The sequence below is a fragment of the Martes martes genome, assembly GCF_963455335.1.
Source record: "Martes martes genome assembly, chromosome: X".
Classification (NCBI taxonomy): Eukaryota; Metazoa; Chordata; class Mammalia; order Carnivora; family Mustelidae; genus Martes; species Martes martes.
Genome location: NC_137897.1, coordinates 61,810,896 through 61,833,241, shown reverse-complemented (window position 1 = coordinate 61,833,241; position 22,346 = coordinate 61,810,896). Strand labels below are relative to the sequence as shown.

The window sequence follows — 22,346 nt, the reverse complement described above, 5'->3', positions numbered from 1 at the left end:
AGCCACGCTGGAGTTGTTCCCTGAGCAGCAGTCACAAAAACTGGGCCTCCATGTAAGTGTATAGGTTCTAATCTGGGAGATGCTAATGAGCTGTAGTGAGGTAGAGGGATAGCACAATGGTAATGTTCCCCAGCCTATGTTTTCCAAGAGCAACTTTATAGTTCCTAGTTGTGTGCCAAACCTTAAACCTGCCCCTAAGACTGAAGTTTCAGGGCAAGAAAGTAGGCTTCTTTCACAGAATAGCTGGGTGTATATTCCAGTCTGCTGCCTGCCTGTGCAGTGCCTTGGGGTTGTAGCCTGCCAAGGATTATCATTCTGATTGTTACAGAACTGTGGGGCCCAGAAACATAAGATTCCCTGGCCACCAGAGCCAGGTATTCAAGGGTTATTCTCTGGTGACAGCTGCAAAAACCAGAGCACCATACATAAAACCTGGGGCACCAGAAACGTATAAACACTCACCTTGAAGATGCTAGCACTCTGAAGCATGACAAAGGAAGAGTATGAAAATGTTGCCACCCTCTAAGTTCTCAAGAAAGGCTTACAGTCAGGCCTTAGATATATGCTTCATTAGAAACCTGATATTAGGGGCACCTGGGTGGCTCAGTAGGTTAGGCCTCTGCCTTTGACTCAGGTCATGATCTCCAGGTCCTGGGATTGAGCCCCGCATCGGGCTCTCTGCTCAGCAGGGAGCCTGCTTCCTCCTATCTCTCTCTTTCTGCCTGCCTCTCTGCCTACTTGTGATCTCTGTCTGTCAAATAAATAAATAAAATCTTAAAGAAAAAAAAAGAAACCTGATGTTAGCTTATGATAATAAGCTAATTAAACCTCTTTCACTGAAAGAGTAAGGTCTTGGATCTGTTGTCCTTTCTGTGCCCTCAGGGTAGTAGCTGTTAAAGAACATTTCCTCCATTGGATACAGTTCTGTGAGACTAGAGAGTGTAATCCCTGCTAGCCACTAGAGCCAGGTAATGTAGAGGTGTCCTCTGGCAGCAGCCACAAAAATCATGGCACCAGAAAAGGTGTAAACTCCTTTATGTAAGATACCAATGAGCTGGAGCAAGGCAGGGCAGTGTAAAGATCACACCCAAAGAGTCCTCTTTCTCAGAAAGACTTAGTGTGTATTTCAACCTGACAACCTGTGCAGTTCCCTGGTAGTGGTAGTATACCACAAACTGCCTCTCCAATTGTTACAGTCCCAAGGGACTTAAAATTGCAAGCCCCATGGCTCTCCAGAGTCAGGTGATCAAGAGACATCTCTTAGGCAACAGCCACAAAAGTCAGCTCACCAAATGTAAAAACTTGGGCACAAGATATGTGTGGAAGCTTTCTTCCAGAAGATATTAGTGCTCTGGAGTGTGACAGAGGGAGAATGAAAAAGTTGTTTCCACTGGCTGCAGTGAGGTAAAGGAATACAAACGTAGAAACTGCTGTAAAAAGGGGAAAAAAAGGAAAAATGGAAACATAAAAATAAAAAGGAAAGGAAAATAAGAAAAGTAAGAATTAAAAAAAAAAAAAGATGGTGCCTGCTAACTTTAGCAGTGAGAAAGAGCAGGAAGATGTTGTCTGCTTGCCTCTGTCCCTAAAGAGTATTAAGAGTATTTCAACAGATACCTGACCCTCACACCAATGTTCTAAAATTTACAAAGAAATCTCTTTCACATAAAGTCTAGGCAGTTTTCAAGGGGCTGCTTTGGACTGAGCCCTAAAATGGGTGACTGCAAAGGAGGGCTTTAAGAGCTGTTTCTCAGTTTGCCACAGCCCCATGGGTTTCATGTTGTTGAGGCTTGCTGGTCTTCAAAGCCAGATGTTTTTGAGGTTTGTCTCTCATATATCAGTCTTAAAAACTGGGGTGCCCAATATTGGGTATAAACACTTTGCTCCTCAAGTTGAAGTTCCAGATTTTTAATCTCCCTCCACCCCCCACCCACCAATTGTGGATCAGTGAATCAGGGCAAGAGTTTATGGTGAGATTGCATCTCAACTTTCCTTACCCACCTTCATGTGGTTTCCCTCTCATTTTCAAATGTAAAGGGGTCACACTGCTAGTGTTTAGTTTTTAATTTTTGTCTTTGTTTTCCCCATAGAAAAGTATTCTATATATAGCTCTAGATTTGATATGTCCTTGGTCAGGAAACCTGCTAGTCTATAATAATAGCTAGTGGAATTTTGCTATTTCCTTTCCCTATAATAGCCAATTTGAAGTTGAGTTTCTGTAAACCAGTTGTTCTCTTTCCACTTTATCAATTTCATACATTGAAAATTCTCAAAATATCTTAATTATTCATGTGTGGTAAATTTTGAACCCCGGGAGATCAATTAACTCTTTCAGAGCCTTAGAGGATAATAGCATACTTTTACTTGTAATTACATATTGAATTTGTAATGCACCTAAAGCCTTAGTATTTGGTCTAAAGAGTTACTATGACACCTAAAGTACTTACTACTTAAAAGCAGAATGTAGTTTTAAGTTTGTATTATAAGCACTAGCTTTACTTTTATGGTGGGTTATAGTCCTGTAAAATGTGCAAAATAATGTAAGGAAAAACAGATTTACTTACAGTAGCAATTTTATAGTAGGGAAGTTAAATTTTCAAATAAGAGTATTATGCTTAACATTTTTATAGAAATGACCACATGCTACATAAGAATAATTCATATAAGCTACGATAAGTGTTATATCTGTACTCTGCACTAGTATATAAAGCCTTGTAAAAGTGAACAGTATAGCCAAACATGCATTAACTGCACTTAAGATCATATAGATTGTTGTACAAAGTTATTTTCTCTCTCAAAACTTCTTCCTTCTTTTTATTAAAGCTATCAGGTTAAGGAATCTTTTATCAGTATTATACGATTCTGAATGATATCAAAGGGTATCTAAGTGGATTTTGACAAGTATCTTGCAGAGATATGGAGGTAAATATATAAAAATTTTTTTGGTAAAAAAAATTTTTTTTGGTGACTTTTCGAAAAGCTGATTCAAGAAGATACATTTTCCTGTCTTATTTGTCTTGCATCATGTCTCTGTAGGAAGCATACAGATAAGTGTTAAAATTGTTGTTCATTGTAATAACTTAAAGCAATCTCACCAATTTACTAAGGTGTTATCTCATAAGATCAAATATTGTCATCTTTCTGCCAGCATTGTATAAGACATCCCAGCCTTTAATAAAATTCAAGAACCAACCATTACTTGCTTCGATGTTATATTTTTCTCTCTCATTACAATAGAAATTCATATGTCAAAAAAACCCAAAGATTCCACTTTAATCGTGGCCAGATGGAAGGTACATATATTAATTGGCCCACTAATATACAATTCCTGTGTTCAAACCACTACCTCTAGGCAGCAATTTCAAAGTAGGCATGAGTATTTAGAACTGAAATACCTTTCCTCTGCAAACAGCAGTATGTGTAGTTCTAAATAGTTTTCTTTCAAAATTAAATTCTTTGAGTGAGGCATCTAGACAGTCATCCTGATAATGCTTCCATTAACTCCAAACACATCTGGAAAACTTCTTTAAGCAGTGCTTTCAGATGCAGGTTAATAAAGCACAAGAAAACCAGTTTCATTAATTAATAATTACAGAATTCTTTTGCTCCCTAGAAGCCTTGTTCTTCTTTCTTTTAATTTCTCTGTTTTAGTTTTCCCTCCTTCCTTCTCCTCAGCCAGACTGTTCAAATGGATATTCTGAAGAAAACCACTTCCTTTCTCCTTCCTGCATGCAAAGTGTCTACACTATTTAAATTTCAAGCATAAGTGTTGAAAGTGATGTATTGAGTTTCATAAATACCAAACTGAAAAGCTGAGGATTGCCTATATTCAAATCCTCTATAATGGCTCTGAAATAATAGATATAACCCCTAGAAAAACGAAGATAAAGAGATTGCCAGAAGGACACACGTTTTTCTCCCATTCATTTATGATGTGATAATGTTTTCTGTTTCTAATGAAATTCTGTGAGCTCTACTGACAGAACTTTCTTATTAAACACAAATTTGTCAATGTTCAAAAAGAAAGAATTTGGGCAAACTCCAAAAAAATCTAAATTTCACAGAATGTTCATTTCTCCAATTTTTTTTTGTGGCCCTCTCCATAGCAACATTAGATATGTCAACTAAGTCAAGAGAAACAACAACAACAAAAATAAACTCTTAGGACTACATCAGAATAAAAGATTTTGCACAGTGAAGGAGACAAACAATAAAACAAAAAAAGCAGCCTACTGAATGGGAGAAAATATTTGCAATGATATATCCAATAAAGGGTTAATATCCAAAATATGTAAGGAACTTCTACATCTGTCAGCTCTATAGCCTTCTTTCTTTCATCTATTTATGGGTTCTGCATGACCTACATTAAGCCCTAAAATATATTTGGTAAGACATCATGAACAATGTGGGTCTCCTATATCCCTAATCATTAAACTGTAGATTGGGACAGTATTACAAACAAAACAAAATTAAAACTATCTATTTATCATTTGATACTTTGTAGCCAGAAGTTTGATCTGCCATTCCCATAACCAAGACTTTTCACATAGTCTCCAGCAAATTGTGTAGAAATGGCCTAATCTGATGCAGCTTAGATTTGGTCTGTGTCTTTACCATTTAACTCCAGTTTAACATTGACTTAGTAAAAGTAACAACACAAATAGAGGGAACAATTTAAGCATATGCGGTATATACAGAACTAATTTTACCTCACCACTGTTTATCCTCAGGCAAGTTACTTCCCTTTCTGAGGTTCTACTTACTCATTTGTATTGGAAATTTCCACAAGTTTATTAGAAGGGTCAGATGAGATGCTTGCTATATTGTGACAGTACCTAAGAAATTGATAACCCAGAATATAATAGGCATCCAATATATTTTCAGTGAATGGAAAAATTTCCATGCCCTTTATTCAGTATTAGGTTTATGGCCCTGAAATTTATGCATACACTATTTCAATTGTCACTCCCCCTTACCTGTGCATATATTTCTTAGAAAAACTGAAGAATTTTGTTCTCATTCACAATTAAAAGTCTTCATATAAAAGAGATTTACAGTTTGGGAAAAGAATCATGTATTTATTGTATCTTATTAACAATATATTTACTAAAGAAATGTTTAAGATAAAATATCTAATTTTCATTAGATTGAAAACATCTGTAAAATTTGAGCTAGGTCTCTTAAGAAAGTATCTTGAATTTCAAAGAGGAAACTGGCAAATTTTATCTTCCCTACCTCTCCCACATTTTTCACACACTGTCAGCCCCATTACATCCCTGTGACCACAACTATTACACAACAAGACTTCCATTGTTCCTAAATTTCCATTAAACAAATTGTCTGGTCATTCTGGCCTTTGGGAAAAGCTAGGAAACATAGTTAAATTCATAATTGAAGAGTTATTTTATGTTTAGCTAACCATTGATGAACCACTCTCTCTGCTCATAAGGCGGGAACGGATCACAGAGCTTCCATGGCGAGATAGCTGGTCACGGAACTCTGAGGCCATGAAATAATAGAGAATTGGATCCAAAAGACAGCAGAGACTGGCAAGACACAGACAAAAAGGGTGGAAATAAAGTGTGCTTTGGACAATGGGACAACTACTAATGATGGTTTCCTTCACCATAGTGTAAAAAATAAAGTTAATATGGTAAGGAGTGAAGCAGATGAAAAAGACTGCAGCACACATAAAAACCATCCGCAGTGCTTTCTGCCGCTCACTGATTCCTTGGAAAGCCACTGGTGGCTGTCTCAGGGATATAATAGTTTTCCAAGTACACCATGCGATGATTACCACTGGGACAACAAATCCTGCCAGCTCAGCAACTGTAATCATTCCAACCAAAGCCACTGCATTCATTTTCTTATAACCAAGATCAGCAAAACAGGACTCAGTTTTGTTGCCTAAGTAGGTGCTTCTCAGAAGGGGAAATGGCAAGCAGGCTGTTCCCACGATGATCCAGATGGCAGCACTGATGCCCACATCATACCTACGTTTCCAGTTTCTGGCCCTAAAGGGCTTGAGGAGAAAGAAACATCTCTGAAGGCTGATGCACGTCAGGAAACAAATGCTTGCATACATGTTGAGATACTTCAGGTAGAAGCACAGCAGGCAAAGGGCCTTCTGGAAGGGCCAGTGGTGGCTGATGTAATAGTAAATCCGGAGGGGTAAGGACAGTACATGAGCAAGATCAGCCACGGAGAGGTTGATCATGAAAATGATGGCTTTATTTTTTTTGCTGATGAAGCGGCACAGAACCCACAAGGCTGCACTGTTGGCCAGAAGACCAGGGATGAATATGAGGATGTAGGTGCCTGCATAGAGGGAGTTCTGAAATGTCACATTAGTAGCACTGCAGTCATTGCTGGTACTGTTGCTATCCATCTTGAATATTTCAGTATACTCATCAAGGTAAGCAGTGGAGTTATAATTCCTGCTTGATCAAAGAAAAAAAGAGTATAATGACTAACCAGTTCTATAGCCAAATCCAGATTCCTTTTTATACTTCAAGAGGCAGATTATCAGATTTAGAAAAGACCTGTGTTCAGATGAATTGGCAGATGCTTAAAGAATATCTACTACTGATCCAAGGCCACCCAATGAATCAGGAAACCATGGCGCTATCTTCAAACTGCCCTCCCAAATTGTCTAAGTTGTGTCATATAGGGAAGGATGTCCTGAAATACTCAGTTTCTTTTTCTTACCACAACAAAAAGGGTATGGCATTGCAGTCTTCCTTTTGCACCCAAATTTTTCCTGCCCCAAACCCTGTTCATTAACAATTGCAACGATAGAAATCCAGCCTCGCCTTTTACATCCCCTTTCTTCTCTTTTAGGTTCTGACTTCCTACCTTGGTACTACAGCACTTGAAAAATGGCCCTGCATCTTTAGCCTACATTACTAGTATGCTAGCTGAGTTTCAGGACTTGGGAACCCTATCTTCTTAACATTTTATCACAATAGCATAAGTGGTTCTCATGCATATTGTCGTTCTCTCTCGGCTTAGGTCTTATTCCAATTTATGTGAAAAGGATCATTAATACACAAATTCAGAATCTGAACTAGGAATTCCCTTTAGTGATCTGAAAGGGAAGAGACTAATTTTCTTGCTAAGAATTCTGTACTGGTATGACATCATGGACATGGTAGATTATCCATTGGACACAGTAAGCATTGATTAGGGAAACAGTAAAATAGCCACAAAATCATTTTTGGAAACAATTTAAAGCTTAATACATTTTTTCATTAAAATAGTCATCATTCCCTTCCTCTCTCTCTGCCTGCCTCTCTGCCTACTAGTGATTTCTGTCAAATAAATAAAATCTTTATAAAAAATAATAAAATAAAATAGTCATCATAAGAAGAAAAAAATGTGAATGTCCTTAATCTTATTTTATGCTTTAGTGTGTTTTTTATTATGTAATAAATATAGGACATGGGGAATATAAAGTAATCTTTAGGGCTTCTCAAGTTCTGGTCATAGATTTACACAGGTTGCCTGCAAGTAAAAGAGAGCAACAATTTCATTTTAGTTTAACACTCTTGTAGAATTTTAGACTGGAAAGAACCTTTAAAAGATCATTTAATTCAGCCTTCATATAATACATAGAAGTAAGGCCAAAAGGGAGGTTTATTAAGGCCCCAAAGCTACAAAACAGAAGATCTGGGACTTCAAATGGGAGTAAAAGATACCTAATCCTTATAAACACCCTCCCCAAAACAAATTTTTTCCTCCCCAAAACAAATTTTTACAAACATAGCTTCTGTTTATGTTGCAAGCGTGTTTACTGAATTTAGGGCTAGAAGTGGTAAAAAGTGGTGAAGTTGTTTTTTAGGTTAAATAACATTTTTGTTGTCTTAATTGTTTCTCTTTTGTTTTATTTTGTTTTAAGTACATTTACAAAACACAGGAGTGTTTTGCTTTTAAATTCTCCTCATAAGTAACAGAATGACTTCCTATATCGTGTTTTAAGTCCTATTCCAGGGAATAGAAATGTGGATTAAAAGTGGAACCCCCCAGGGCGCCTGGGTGGCTCAGTGGGTTAAAGCCTCTGCCTTCGGCTCAGGTCATGATCCCGGAGTCCTGGGATCGAGCCCCACATCGGGCTCTCTGCTCCGCGGGGAGCCTGCTTCTCCCTCTCTCTCTGCCTGCCTCTCTGCCTACTTGTGATCTCTGTCTGTGAAATAAATAAATAAAATCTTTAAAAAAAATAAAAATAAAAAATAAAAGCAGAACCCCAAATGATTAGTTCACATATAAAAATGCCAACATTGTGAACTACCATTATTCTAAAGGGTACTTTCACTTTCTCTCCCCTAATATTTCATCCTTGCTACTTGACTTGTGATACATCCTAAAAAGTCATGCAGTCATCTTGTTTATGTATGTATGACTTTGAATAGAAGGCGAAGGGTTGTTCACAAGTGAAAAGAGTAAATAATTATCATGGTGTGACTATCAGCAATGTACCCCAGAATCTGCAATGAAATTTTTCACATGCATTATCCAATTTCATTTTTATAGCCATCATCAGAAGCAGGTACTATTATTATTACTCTTGTATTGCAGATGAGGTAACTGAGGTTCAGAGAGATGCAGTAAATTTTCTGGGGTAACAAACCTAGAAAATAATAAAAATGGGATATATTATTATCCCTTATTTTCTCCAAAGTCTATGAGATTTCCACTACGCCGCTTTCTTCTCTCCACTTAGGAGGGACTACTTAATAGAATGAGGCTCATGACATCTGGGGACACATTATAGAAGAACATTTCTAATCCCATAGTTGGATCTTATAATCTTATAACACTAGAATTACTCTAATTAGGTTATTATAATATAACTAAATACCTGTCCCTACAAATATCACCCATCGCTCCTCAACACCCACTTCATTATTGACATTTTTTCTACTATTATCTATTATCCATGCAAAAACTGAGACACCAAGGAAAGATTCATCAAGTGCACTACAATTTCAAGACCTGAGAACATCTCACACCCACCCAAATCACACTTCCACTTTTGTACTATACAGACATGGGTATTTGTTCCTGTTTCACTGGTGTAGAAAGTTTCACTTACTAAAGAGAGATGTTCCATCCACACCCATGTGTTAAATAACAGAAACCAATTAAGCCAGAACAGCAAGCTAGAGATCAAGTTCAGACCTTTTGTGTGGGTGGGGGAGTGGGGAGGTTATGCCTCTGCAATTCACAGTTTTATTGTGAGCTTAGAGATTTGCATGATCCACTTTCCAAAATCTCTTCTCCAGACTGAAGGGAAGATAGGATGGTTTTGCCAAATCTGGTGCCAAATTCTGTGACAATTAAATGTAAAATTCCCATGGTAGGGTGAAGCTCAGGGAATTTGGTTTGGGTAGGGCAGAAATATAAACTCTCATGGAGCCCTGGGTGTTATACACAAACAATCATGGGACACTACATCAAAAACTAATGATGTACTGTATGGTAATTAACATAACATAATAAAAAAAAAGAAATATAAGCTCTCTCAGGAAATATTTAGCTTGCTGTGGAAAATCTGTGACATTTCTGAAATTTAAGAAAGGAAAACAACCTAAGAAGCCACTAATAGAAAAATACTGAATAGAAGGGCTAATGTTGGAGTATGTTCCTTCTCTGTCTTTGCTTCTGCCACTGTCTGTTTCTCTCTCTGTTGTTGACTATTTCTAGTTGGCTTGTGCCACCTATGTTGCCAATTTTTCTCCCCGTTAACCTAGATATATCTTTGGTTCCTGTCTCAAAAAATGTGTAAGATTGGTGACTCACTCCTGAGTCTGATCTCCCTTCTCAGTAAGTGTTACGACTCTCCTCCCAGACACTTAAGCTGAAAAGTGGGGATGTAGCTAACTCCTATCACTACGTTTCCTCCGTATCCAGTCAGAAACCAGGTGGTTCTCCCTTTGAAATATCTCTCCAATCCAAATATATTTCTACTGCTGCCATCCTAACATAGGCCACTGTCACCTTTCTTCTTGACTACTGAAACAGATTAATTTACCATACTTTCCATACTCCAGTCATAACCCCTGTAGTCCATTCCTCATACTATGTCTAACACTAACATTAATTTTCACTACCATTTATTGAGGGCTACCATTTATTTACAGGCTAAGCACTCTTCATGTATTATCTCATTAATCCTCATAGCGGTGCTATGATTATCTCCATATCACTGGTGAGGAAACTGAGACCAAAAAAAAATTAAATAAATTTTAAAAAAATTAAATAAATTAAATAAGTTGCAAAGTCACAAAACTTGCTTTGTGTAGAGGTAGTATGCTAGAATTGGAATCTATGCTTGTTTCCATACTTTCTTACTTTTGTTGTGGCACTTATTAACTCTTTCTAACACTTTCTATACTGTAGTCCAAATAAACTTTCTTTGAAATATGTCATTCTCCTCCCTAAAATCCTTTGCTGGCTCTCTACTATACGAAGGCCAAACTTTTCACCATATCTCCTGTGTCCTTCAACATCACTCATTCCATTCCATTTTCTTCCTCATTCTCTATGTTTCAACTACACTGAGATGTTTTCAGTTCCTAGACCAAGCCATTATTTTTTTCCTGGCAAAGGCCTCTGCACATTTCTTCTCTGTCTGAAGTTATCTCCCTCCAGATCTTCACATGTATGGTTCCTTTTAATCTCAGTTTGCAGGTCAGAAAGACCTTCACTGCCAGTACTATCTAGGTAAACCTGCACGTCATTATATACTCTCATGCTCTGTCCCTTCCTTCATAACATCAACATTTGTAATTTAAATGTTTGTTTACTTGTCTGTTAGCTTTTTCACCCATTGTGCCATTAGATTCATTAGTGTCAAAACAAGATATGTTATGTTAATCACCATATAGCTAGGACAGCCTGCTACTTAAGAAGCACTCATGGAGAATTTGCATGATGGATTGAACTGTAGACAATAGTTTAAAGTCCCTGTTTGGAAGCATTAAACAAAAATGCAAACTTGGATATGTTAACTAATACATTGCTTCTGCTTGCTATTTCCCTATGATGTTGTCTCCTTATTTGGGTTATTATCATCAATATTCCTTACACCTACCCTTTTCAACTTAGAGAATTCATACCTGTAGAAGCTTGAGAAAAATGCAAAATAATTAATTTAGAAATAACAAGTGGTCAGACATATCCTATGGGTAGAAACCAGCACCTTTCAAAGTCTCAGAGTATCATTAAGACTATTATCTGGACTTCATGAAGAAGCTAGTCCTTGTTGTCTACTTCTAAGAGCACTCAACCCTTTATTTTTCTTGGCTGCCATTGTGCAGAGGGTAAAACTGCTTCATCTCATCAGCAAATAACTTCTTACTTGCCCATGCATAGGAACTGAAATGAGAGTGAAAATGTTCCATCTCTAGTCACCAAAGCTCTCCACACATTAAAAGTAAGCATAAAGGAAAAGATAACTCTATTTAGGTTTTTATTTCCCATGGCTTTTTGAAGACTCAGGCTGCCTTAATCAACATATATTTAATACATTCAATCTTATAAACTCTGTGCTAGGCCCTATAGCAAATACAGAACTATCTGCCATAATATCTGTCCCCGAGAAGCTTCTGGTCTGGTGGGGGAAATATTTTTAAAATCTCCAACATCATAATCAGTGCACGACAAGAACCATGGTAAATAGCATAAGTGATAAGAAATCCTCATATTATCATAGCATCATCCCTCTAAGGTAAGTGAGACAATACCAGTAACAACCCCACCATAGTGTTTAACTGACAAAAAGATGCATTCATGAACAATTAAATACCTTGTTCAAGGTCACCTAGGAAGAACATAATTGAAATAAGACCAGAAGTCAGAATTGTGGGCTTCTTAATACTCTTTTTGCAATGTCAGTCTGCTTCTATTGAATTCTGAAATATAAAACACCTCAATCCAGAAGAGATGGCACTTGTTCCAAGCCATCTGCATTTTCTTATTGCTCCCTGTAGGGACAGGGTTGGAAAGAAAAATAGAAATGGTGTCTGAGGAAGAGATAAAGTTAACTTACTTTGCCTGAAGTATACACTATTGAATTTAAATCCTAATAACCCTTTAAAGTTTTGGTCAAGTTTCATCTTTTCAAGAAAACCTGCACTGAGTATTACCAATGCCATTCATCTGGGATTCAGTGGATCATGATTTCATGCAGTAAATTAAAATTATGCTACATGTATCCAGTATGTCGATTGCAAGAATGTTGGAGTGAGGTGGGAAATTTCATAGAAGGATAATGCATGATTGTTGTCCTCAAAATGTTTATAGTTTTTTAAGAGGGATAGACATAAGAAAAATTACCCATAACAGATTTTTAAAACCTGCTATGAAAGAGATAATGAAGTTTCTATGGGAGTAGAAATGAATACTGCACAAAAGAGGAGGATTGGAAGTTCAACTTAAAGGTAAATCCATTTTCAACAAGCAGTTTGGGTGGGCAGGTTACCAGAGAAGAAAGAGTAGAAGAATGACAGCAATGAATAGAGAGCATTCAGATATCCTGAGGTTAATAAATGACCTATAAAAAGCAATAGTAGGTGTTCTAGTATAGCTGGAAAACAGAGGGAGATGCTGGGGAAGATGGAATGAGAAGTAAGAATGGGAGAAGGTAGCAAAAGGAAAAAGAAACTTAAAAAGTAGATGCAGCCCAGGCATGGAGGGCTTTAGGGGGAATCATTGAAGGATTCCAGCAAGATATGTCATATTACCATGCTGAGGTTTTAAAACAATCTCTCTGGCAGAAGTGTAGAAGATGGATTGGAAAGATGGGACATAAGACAGGAAGTCCGTATCAGCTGGGAGTTTGTAGAGTGACTAACAGTTTTGTTTGCCTAAGACTGAGGGTTTCCTGAGACATAGAATTTTCAGTGCTAAAACTATGAAAATCCAAGGAAACAGCACACTTGGTTACCCTACTGGTGCAACAGTTGAGGTAACAACAACAACAACAAACTTGGCAAGGCAGGAATAATAGAATTTAAAGTAAAAATCATGTTTGCAAATAGCCAGTTTGGAACACCGTTTGACTGAGGAATCAAAGACACACTCAGTTATAGAATGTGTGAAAATTTATAAAAAGATATCACAGTTTTGCACTTTTTCAAAGCCCTTTCAGATTACCCTTAATACAGGATTTTTCAAATTTGTACTCTTTGCCAAACCTCATCAATTCTTGACTCTCTAACATTATAATTAAGTTTCACCATACTAGCTGGCATCATACACTCCCAGAGACTTCGAGTATGTAAATCCCTCCAATTCTGATGGTCCAACCCAGCACCCATCCTTATCCTACTTCCTCCCTTACTCCGCCTATAGTAAATGGTTAAACCAACTACTCTCACACATGAAACCTCAACTTCCTTGTTCATCATTCTTCTGCTGTACCAGACTAGCAATGCCTTAATCCCAGATCAAGTCCACAATTCATTTTCTTTCTTACTATCCAAACTGCTGAATGATCCTATTAAAAATACTAGGCCTTATTTGGAATGACAACACTAGAAATTTATGATATCTAGCCTATGATATTTTTTTTTTGCTCCATTATGTTTTTCCATTTTCATGGTGGCTATTCAGCACCTTTATAACTCACTGAAGCTTTTTCTCTCCTACTCTGCCACCCCCCACCTTTCTTGGCAGAGAGTGTTTTTTAAGTTTTTATTTAAACTTTAGTTAGTTAACATAAAATATAGCATTAGTTTCAGGTGTACAATATAGTAATTCAACACTTCCATATAACACACAGTGCTCATCACACAAAGTGCACTCCTTTATTTATTTATTTATTTATTTATTTATATTTCTTTTCAGTGTAACAGTATTCATTGTTTTTGCACCACACCCAGTGCTCCATGCAATACGTGCCCTCCCCAATACCCACCACCTGTTTCCTTAATCCCCATCGTCTACTTTATTCATCTCCCCACCCACCTCCATTCTAGTAACCATCACTTTGTTTTCTATAGTTAAGTCTGTTTCTTGATTTGTCTCTCTTTTGTTGCCTTTGTTCATTTGTTTTCTTTCTTAAATTCAACATATGAGTGAAATCATATTGTATTTGTCTTTCTCTGACTAATTTATTTTGCTTAGCATTATACTCTCTAGCTCCATCCATGTCATTGTAAATGGCATGATTTCATTCTTTTTTATAGCTGACTAATATCCCATAGTGTGTGTGTGTGCGTGTGTGTGTGTGTGTGTATCACATCTTTATCCATCCATGAGTTGATGGATGTTTGCACTGTTTCCATAATTTGGCTATGGTAGATAATGCTGCTGTAAATATCTGGATGCCTGTATCCCTTTGAATTAGTATTTTTGTATTCTTTGGGTAAATTCCTAGTAATTCAATTGCTGGGTCATACAGTAGTTCAATTTATAACTTTTTGAGAAACCTCCATACTGTTATCCAGAGTGGCTGCCCCAGTTTGCATTCCCACCAACTAACTCTTCAGCAGAAAGTCTTAACTTCTCAAATCACAGAGAAAATTTAGGTTATTGGGTGAGAAGCAACTCAATTTCATCTATTGTCTCCCCCCAACACAAATAATCTTAAGTATAGCTACATCTTTCTTACTTCCCAACACAACTGCCTTTCCTGTTGCTCAAGATGAATTCCCATGCTCTTAATTCATTTTATATCTCTCAGGATCCTCTTTTATTAATTGTTCCCTTTTCTCTAGGTCATCATGCTCTTCTCCTTTCTCAGTTGGACCTTTTTCATCAAGTCTCACCAAACTCAAAAATAATTCTTCTCTTGTGCATTCATCTTATTCTATGTCTTTGCACTTTATTCTGTTGTTTCTTTTTATTTTTTATTTTTTTTAATTTTTTTAAATTTATTTATTTGTTAGAGAGAGCGAGTGAGCACAGGCAGAGAGTGGTAGGCAGAGGCAGACGGAGAAGCAGGCTCCCCGCCGAGCAAGGAGCCCGATGTGGGACTCGATCCCAGGACACTGGGATCATGACCTGAGCCGAAGGCAGCCGCTTAACCAACTGAGCCACCCAGGCGTCCCCTGTTTCTTTTTATTTTTTATTAATTTTTAATTTTAATTCCAATATAGTTAACAGACAGTGTTATATTAGTTTCTGGTGTACAATATAGTGAATCAACAATTCTATACATTACTCAAAATACTTGTTACACTGAATGTTTCCTTTTCTTCACTCTCTATTCTTTATGCCCTTCAAGGTGGTTTATATACCCTTACAACCTCACTGAAACTGTTAGCAAAAGTGACAAGTGGCCATCATGTTGCTAAATCATGCAGGGCTTCTTAGCTGCCCTGGACACAGTCTGACCACTTCCATCTTTTTGCAAAGTTCTCTTCCTTTGGCTTTCAAACAAGAATTTCTTAATTCACCTCTTAGCTATTTGTCCATTTATACTGAGTTTCTCTCATGGTTCCTTTTATTTTTTCACACCCTTTAAATATTTGTTTTCCCTGGGTCTGCATCTTCTCTTCTTATTCATCATCTTCATGCTGAGTAACATCACCTACATTAATGGCTTATTCCCTGACGTTTTACTTATCTGCCACTATCCACCAGACTTCTTAGAATAATCTTAGACTCCTACTCTCTCATTCAATTAACCATGTTTTCTCTCCCTCCCTCACTGTCACACTCTCTCTTCCCTCTCTGAGTTATTGAAACACTCACTAACTGATCCATTTCCCTTGAAGACTGCCTTGTTAAAATCTATTATCTACTCTGCTGTCAAAATGATGTATTAAAAATGCAAGTTGGGGCTCCCATGTCACTATAGGAATTCCTTTAACAATACACTCACTGCATTATATCAAATGTTTCCATTTATATCCATATTTCTAACTAAACTATGAGCACTTTGAAGGCAAAAACCACATCTCACTCATTTTTAAATCACTAGAATCTAACAGAATGATTGGCAAATAGTAATTCAGTAAATATCTTTAACTGAAAAAATACTCTGCTTTATGACAACTCATATTGTTTAACTATATATGGATCTCTCTACATTAGATTATGAGGTCAGAGGTTATACTCCAAATTTCTTTATTTCTTTCTCTCTCACTCTAGAACAAGGCTAAACATACAACACTCTTAAAAGAATTAATTTTAACTGGCCCATGTAGGGATTAATTACAAGGACTTAATTTCATTGTTGTACACTCAACTCAGCTAACCAAAAGCATACTGACAATAATGTCCAGGCAAAATTATAACCTGTGAAAGTACCACATCCTCAGCATATATTTCAGCCCTTAGCTCTGCAGATGTGAGCCACCTAGGTAGAGATAAGAGCAGAATGTCATGTGCCTCTAACACCACCCTTATAGAAATAAATGCCTCTTGGTCATTCCAGTCCAGGTTACCTATTGCTTACACCAAAGGCCAGGACCATGATAGGAGATGCCTCTTCTTTTGCAAGAGGGACCTGATGACAGGAGCCAACCCCAAAAGGGAAGGTTCTTCCTAGATCCTGTCAGAAGCCAATATTTTACTCTTTCTCAGGGTTCTCTCTCAACTTTCATCTTTTCCTTAACCTGGGAAACCCTATTATGACTATCTCCTTCTTTGTACACGCATGGCACTTTTATATGGACTTATAGCCTCCGTATAAAATGTAGTCTCTCTGACAGAGGACTTAGACTTTTATATTCCTCACTTTGCTTAGCAGAAGGTTAGGCATGTGGTAAGTGTTCAGTTCATATACATTAATTTGTAAAGACAAGAATATGGAGAATAAGCACATATTGGTTGAGCTTTAGGCAGCTTTATTTCTAATATCTTTACCATGAGCTACTCTCACAATCAACAGTCATAGTTTCCTCTGCTACTGAATATATGTTCAAGGCAAGGATAATAAGGCTGGAGTCTAATAAATCTGGATGCCTAAGAATTCCAAAGCATACCACCCTAGATTTTTATTTAAAATCTAACAGGAACCCCAAAATCAAAAGTAGGAATGTGGTCATTAATCTTTAACTTTATGGAAATAACAATTTTTTTTTTCACAGAAAATAAAAGTATGCCATGTATTTAAATTTAACTCAGTGGAGCTGAGTCCAAAAACTTGGGAGGTACCAATAACATCTAACCCAAGGTAGCTTTGCTTCCCAATGCCTAAATGCTGTGATTTTACAAAGGGACAACCAATGTGAAATTATATTACCATGTCATTGGAATTTGTACCAGACTTCTAAGTTTCAGTGAACAGTTAAGTCCAAGAAGTTTCCACATGCATCCTGTCAGCCACTGTCCAAGTGTTATTCATATATTACCTTTAATCCTTGTAAGAGCTCTGAGGAAATTGCTATTATACTCTTTTTACAGATCAGAAAATGGAGGCTCAGCAGAATTAACTTTCTTTCTCAAAGTCAGCTATTATAATTTCCATTGTAATAAGGTTGTTTATGAACAGAGAACACTAAAACTCTTCTGATACAAACAACTTTTTGCACAAATAAAAATTTATTTTAAAGTGACATTTCTGTGGATAAGAGTGTTCATCAAAGATGAAGCTATTCTCAGTTCTAGTTCTAGTAATTTTATATGTTTACATATATGGCAAATGACTGCCCACCAAGTGTCAGTGTAGGATTGCATCAAAACCAAGGATCTTCAGGGAGTTTTGCCTATGAACCCAAACCATAACAGATCTGTAAATAGAGTGCTGGGACAATTTCTTTATAACAGTAGTGAGCTCAATATTTGCTGTAGGTTGGAGAAGACTTAAAAACAGTAGGATATATTGAAAAGAGTACTGGATTTGGAGCTAAGACATTTAGATTCTAGTAACTATTAGATTGTTCTTTGTGTTGTTCTGCTAAGCTTCTTCCCTTGTGTGGTTTTCATTTGCCTCATTATTAAAATAAGACAGTTTGAACTAGATGATTTTTAACTCCTTTCCAGCCCTAACTTGCTATGATTTTATGGGCATAGCCACTTTCAAACACTGCCTCTAAATAATACTATCAGCACTGACACTGTCATCATTAATGCAGCAACCACCATCTCAACCCATCTACTGATTTATACTTTACAAACAATTATTACACATATAATTACTGTTAATCTTTAGTAAAGGTATGTATTATGAATAATCAGGCCATAGAATATCATCTCTGTCTCACAGATCAGAAAACTGAGGCCCAATGTGTGACCTTATTTACCCAAAGACATAAAGTTAGCAAGTGTCAGAGTGAGGAGAGTGAAACCTAAGCTACTGGTATCAAGGTGATTGCTCTTTTCCTATACAACTCTACAAATCTTCACTCTCTCAGTCCTCCCCTTCTTTTCACTCCTCACTATTAAGTCATTAATAACATGAAGTGAACATGTTTACCAAATTTGCTTCTCTTATTTTCTTTGATAATAGGGCAGTATGTAGGGTTGTCATCTTTGGAGGAGAGGGGAAAATCAATAGGGAAAGTTTTCTGAGGGGTGCCCTCCCACTCTCCACGGGACAACTTTTACAAGCCATTTGGAAACCTAACTTGATTTGTTTAACTTGAACTTTTTTTTTTCTTTAAGCCATGAAATTCTCACATGTATTACCTAAGCCAGTCTGACCATGACCATGGAGTCCTTCATTCAATCACTCACAATCACAGCTGAAAAAGAACAACTGGAATTTGGAACTCCGTTATTTCCTGAATTGATTAGAATCAACTCTAAATCACCTACTTGATATCAGAACACTAAGATTTGGATATATTCTGTAAGTCTAGACATTTTTTCTATGAATAAGAGGAAGTGAAAATTATTTTTCTCCCCAAAATGAATTAAAGCAATTAGACTATTCACAAACAAAATCTTAAATGCTTGAATTTAATTTCCCTGCATGCATCTTTATTAGATTTTTAATCGTTTAGGAAAGAGGCCTAATTAGATATCATTTTTGCAGTTGGGGCAGTATTTTGGAGGTGGAAAGAATCAGGTTCTTTAGGCAGGACTGGGGTCATATCTTAACTCATTTATCAGCTGACTAGCCTGAAGCAAATTTTTCATATCTCTGGGCTTCAGTTTCCTCATTTATAAAAGTAAGATCATAGTCCTTGCAACATAGATTGCTGTAAAGATTAAATGGAAAATGTACAAGAAATGACCTATTTTCATGTCTGGTACACAGTGACATTAAATAAATGTTAGCTCATTTCCCCTTTACTTGTACAGAAAGTAATCTCCATAGGTTTTTGGTTGGATCCTGTACTTTTCTGCGTTTAGAAAATCCCCCAAAATGTATAGTTGTGAGAGATGGCTAAAATAATAATTCTTAAAGAGGAAGCCTGGAAACCATGTGTTATTTGAAAAAAGAACATTCTTTATTACAGTAAATATATTTTGGAATCAAAATCATTGTTCCTATAATACAAACTATTGAAAGTACAGATCTATAAAATCTTTGTAGTTGTTTAACACATAGTGCTCAGAAAATGTCAATGTAATGGGTAAGTTTTTCAAGGAGTCCAGGGTCTGGCTCCTAGGGAAGCAAGTCCACAATAACCTTGTAGTGACATTTTTAGGTTTCTCAAAGGCAACTCTGGTTTTAAAAGATTGAGAAATAGTGATTGGGTGACAATGTCATTGTGGAAATCAGATTTCAGAGCTATTTCCCTTGTTTGTTGTTTGTGTTTTTCATTTTAAAAAAAAGGAAATTACTTACAAAAAAAAAAAAAACTTGTCTGTGATCTAAAAGTTGAGTTATCACGATAACATTATTCTGAAAGAAATATAATGGCCTCGACAAAGTTTACTGGTTTCCACTTATGATCTAGATTATATTTCCAGAAAGTCCCCTCTGGTCATATTTTCATGTTATAGCCCTATTACTTACTGCTTAATGATACATAACTCTTCTCAGGTCCTAGGAGCCTAGAGTCAAGTCATTGCATTGTTACGAAGAAAAGTAAAGACTATCTATTCTAACTCTCCCACTTATTACAGTTGAGAATATGGAGGTCTACAAAAATAAAACAACTTACCAGAGGCTATACAGTGAGCCACTAACAAAACTTGAACTAGGACAAAAACTTTTTTTTTTTATTTATTTATTTGACAGACAGAGATCACAAGTAGGCAGAGAGGCAGACAGAGAGAGAGGGGGAAGCAGGCTCCCCGCGGAGCAGAGAGCCCAATGCGGGGCTCGATCCCAGGACCCTGGGATCATGACCTGAGCCGAAAGTAGAGGCTTTAACCCACTGAGCCACCCAGGTGCCCCTAGGACAAAAACTTTTTGATTCTGTGTTTATTGATCCATATACTTCCTTACTCTGTCTGTGATACATACAGACCAATACTAGGTAAAAAACTTCCTTGCAAAAGGAATCTGGATGTAAGCAGGCTTCTTGACCAAAAGTTTTATAATAAATCACAGACTCTCTACCAGTCATTGCCCTGACTATTGGAACTCTTAGAATTGTTTCACAACAGACAGCTCTGTTCTCTTTGCTTGAACTGTGGCTGAAGGGTAGAAACTGCCCTATTAGGATATCAGTTGACTTACCTTAAACACAACTGGCCATGAAAAGCCACCCCAAATCTCCCAGAAGTAGGCTTACTCATTTTTTAGCTTTATGCTCCACCACTGCCAGGGTTTCAGCAATCTGTACAACATGAACTCAATGACTTTCCTGGTTAAGTATCAATAGGAACTGATTTTAACTAAAAAGGACCTATGTTCAACCTTTGTATGCCAAGACAATTACCTGAATGCATTACCTGATTCTTGGTACAGTTCAGTCATTTACCACCTCAGTATATCAACATACCACCTACAGTGGTGTAATTTTACTGTGTCACAACCAATAAGTGATAAACTCCTTAATTAATAGAAATGGCAGTGACATCCTGCATCCATTTAAGCAATCAAAATAAAAATTTCCCCACTGGCAGGATCTTTGGGAGTGTGACTACTCCCCACCAAAATTACAACAAAGCTTATTGTTTTATTCAGAATCATCTTGGTACCAATAGGCACGGCACAGCCCACCTTTAAAGATTCCCCAACAGTAGTTTCCTTTTGACTCAGTCATCTTGACTCATAACCAGAGAGGTTGCTAGTACTCAGAGTAATAAGAAAAATAATCACTTGAAAGATAGGTGCCTCTTTAGGGCTTTGCTAACCAGTAAGGCTAAACTTGGGTCAACAAAGCAACTTATAAAGGATCAATAAACACCTCTGAACACACTCTTAAATCACTTGTCTTTACTTTCACATTTGTCTGAAATCAAGTGTCTTTACTTCATTGACTCTCAATTTCCCCATCTGTATTGTGTTGGATTTGAATCCAAGAATCTAAGAGCTCTTTCAGCTCCAAAATCTGTGATCAGATTCCTTTTACCCTGAAAGAACTTACTATTTCTGTATATGTAAAAACTAAACTTACCAAACCAAGAAGCTTATACACAAACTTTTCCTTCATTATGAAACTAGATAAATTATAGAGAGCAAAAATTCAAATACTCTTTTTCTGGCTGAATATGCCAAGTTGTCCCAATAAATCTCACAAAACTATTTGTTTATTATTAACATTTTTTGCTATCTTCCCTGGTTGATGGAGAAACAAAGAGCCCTCATCAAAAAGTGAGCTGCATGGCATACTCTATGCTCCTTGAGTAATGGCGGTGACTAATGGCATTAACTGACTTTGTTGTACTCTAGTTAGACTCAAGGGCAATCACCATTGATCCTGCTGTAAGAAGTCTGAAAAGAGAAACCAGGGACCATTTTAAATTTGGTTAATGGTCTCACATCTTCCTCCATCCTGGAGTTTCATGCCCCCACCAATCTTCCCACATGGAACAATCAATTCCCAGATAATGGGCCATAACTTACCCTGGAGCCTTGTCAGGATTAGCACTCTTGTTTCTTTGCAGGGAGCGGAGGGTGAAAGAGCTTAACTCCGGGTGGCACAGATCCTGCTGATAACTGACAAATTTGTTGTTGAAAGAGGAAGTTGAGTTCATTTAGTGTCTCACCACAGAAACCTTTTTTGCACAAACCAAAGGTAAGTCCCTTGAGCAGATGACAGTACTCAAGTTTTATTTCATTTTTATTTCATTTGTACAGAGAAATTCAAAGGGTATGGAGCCCAAGTTTGTACAAAATCATATAATAACTGCATACTAGCCTTCTTCACTGTTCTTCACCTTATCTCCTTCCAACAAAACACCCCTGTCTATCTGCCACACTAGAATCTCTATGGAAAGATAGGATTTTGAGGCAAAATATGAAGAGAGTTTACTTTAGAACAAGAAAGTTGCAACTTCTTCAAGCCTGAGGTCATAGTGTGAGGAAACCTCAGAAATCTAAGACAGAATTAACA

General features: G+C 37.0%; 1 protein-coding gene across 1 annotated transcript; it reads right to left on the bottom strand.

The window, feature by feature from the left end:
• Nucleotides 1–3,201: 3,201 nt before the first annotated feature.
• On the bottom strand, nt 3,202–21,987 carry P2RY10 (P2Y receptor family member 10; the record flags this gene model as incomplete). The annotated part of the gene is made up of 2 exons (XM_080795618.1): nt 3,202–6,434; nt 21,857–21,987. The coding sequence occupies 2 exons, from the start codon at nt 21,985–21,987 to the stop codon at nt 5,408–5,410; spliced, it is 1,158 nt and encodes a 385-aa protein (XP_080651744.1). The 3' UTR covers nt 3,202–5,407.
• Between the last annotated feature and the right edge of the window lie 359 nt (nt 21,988–22,346).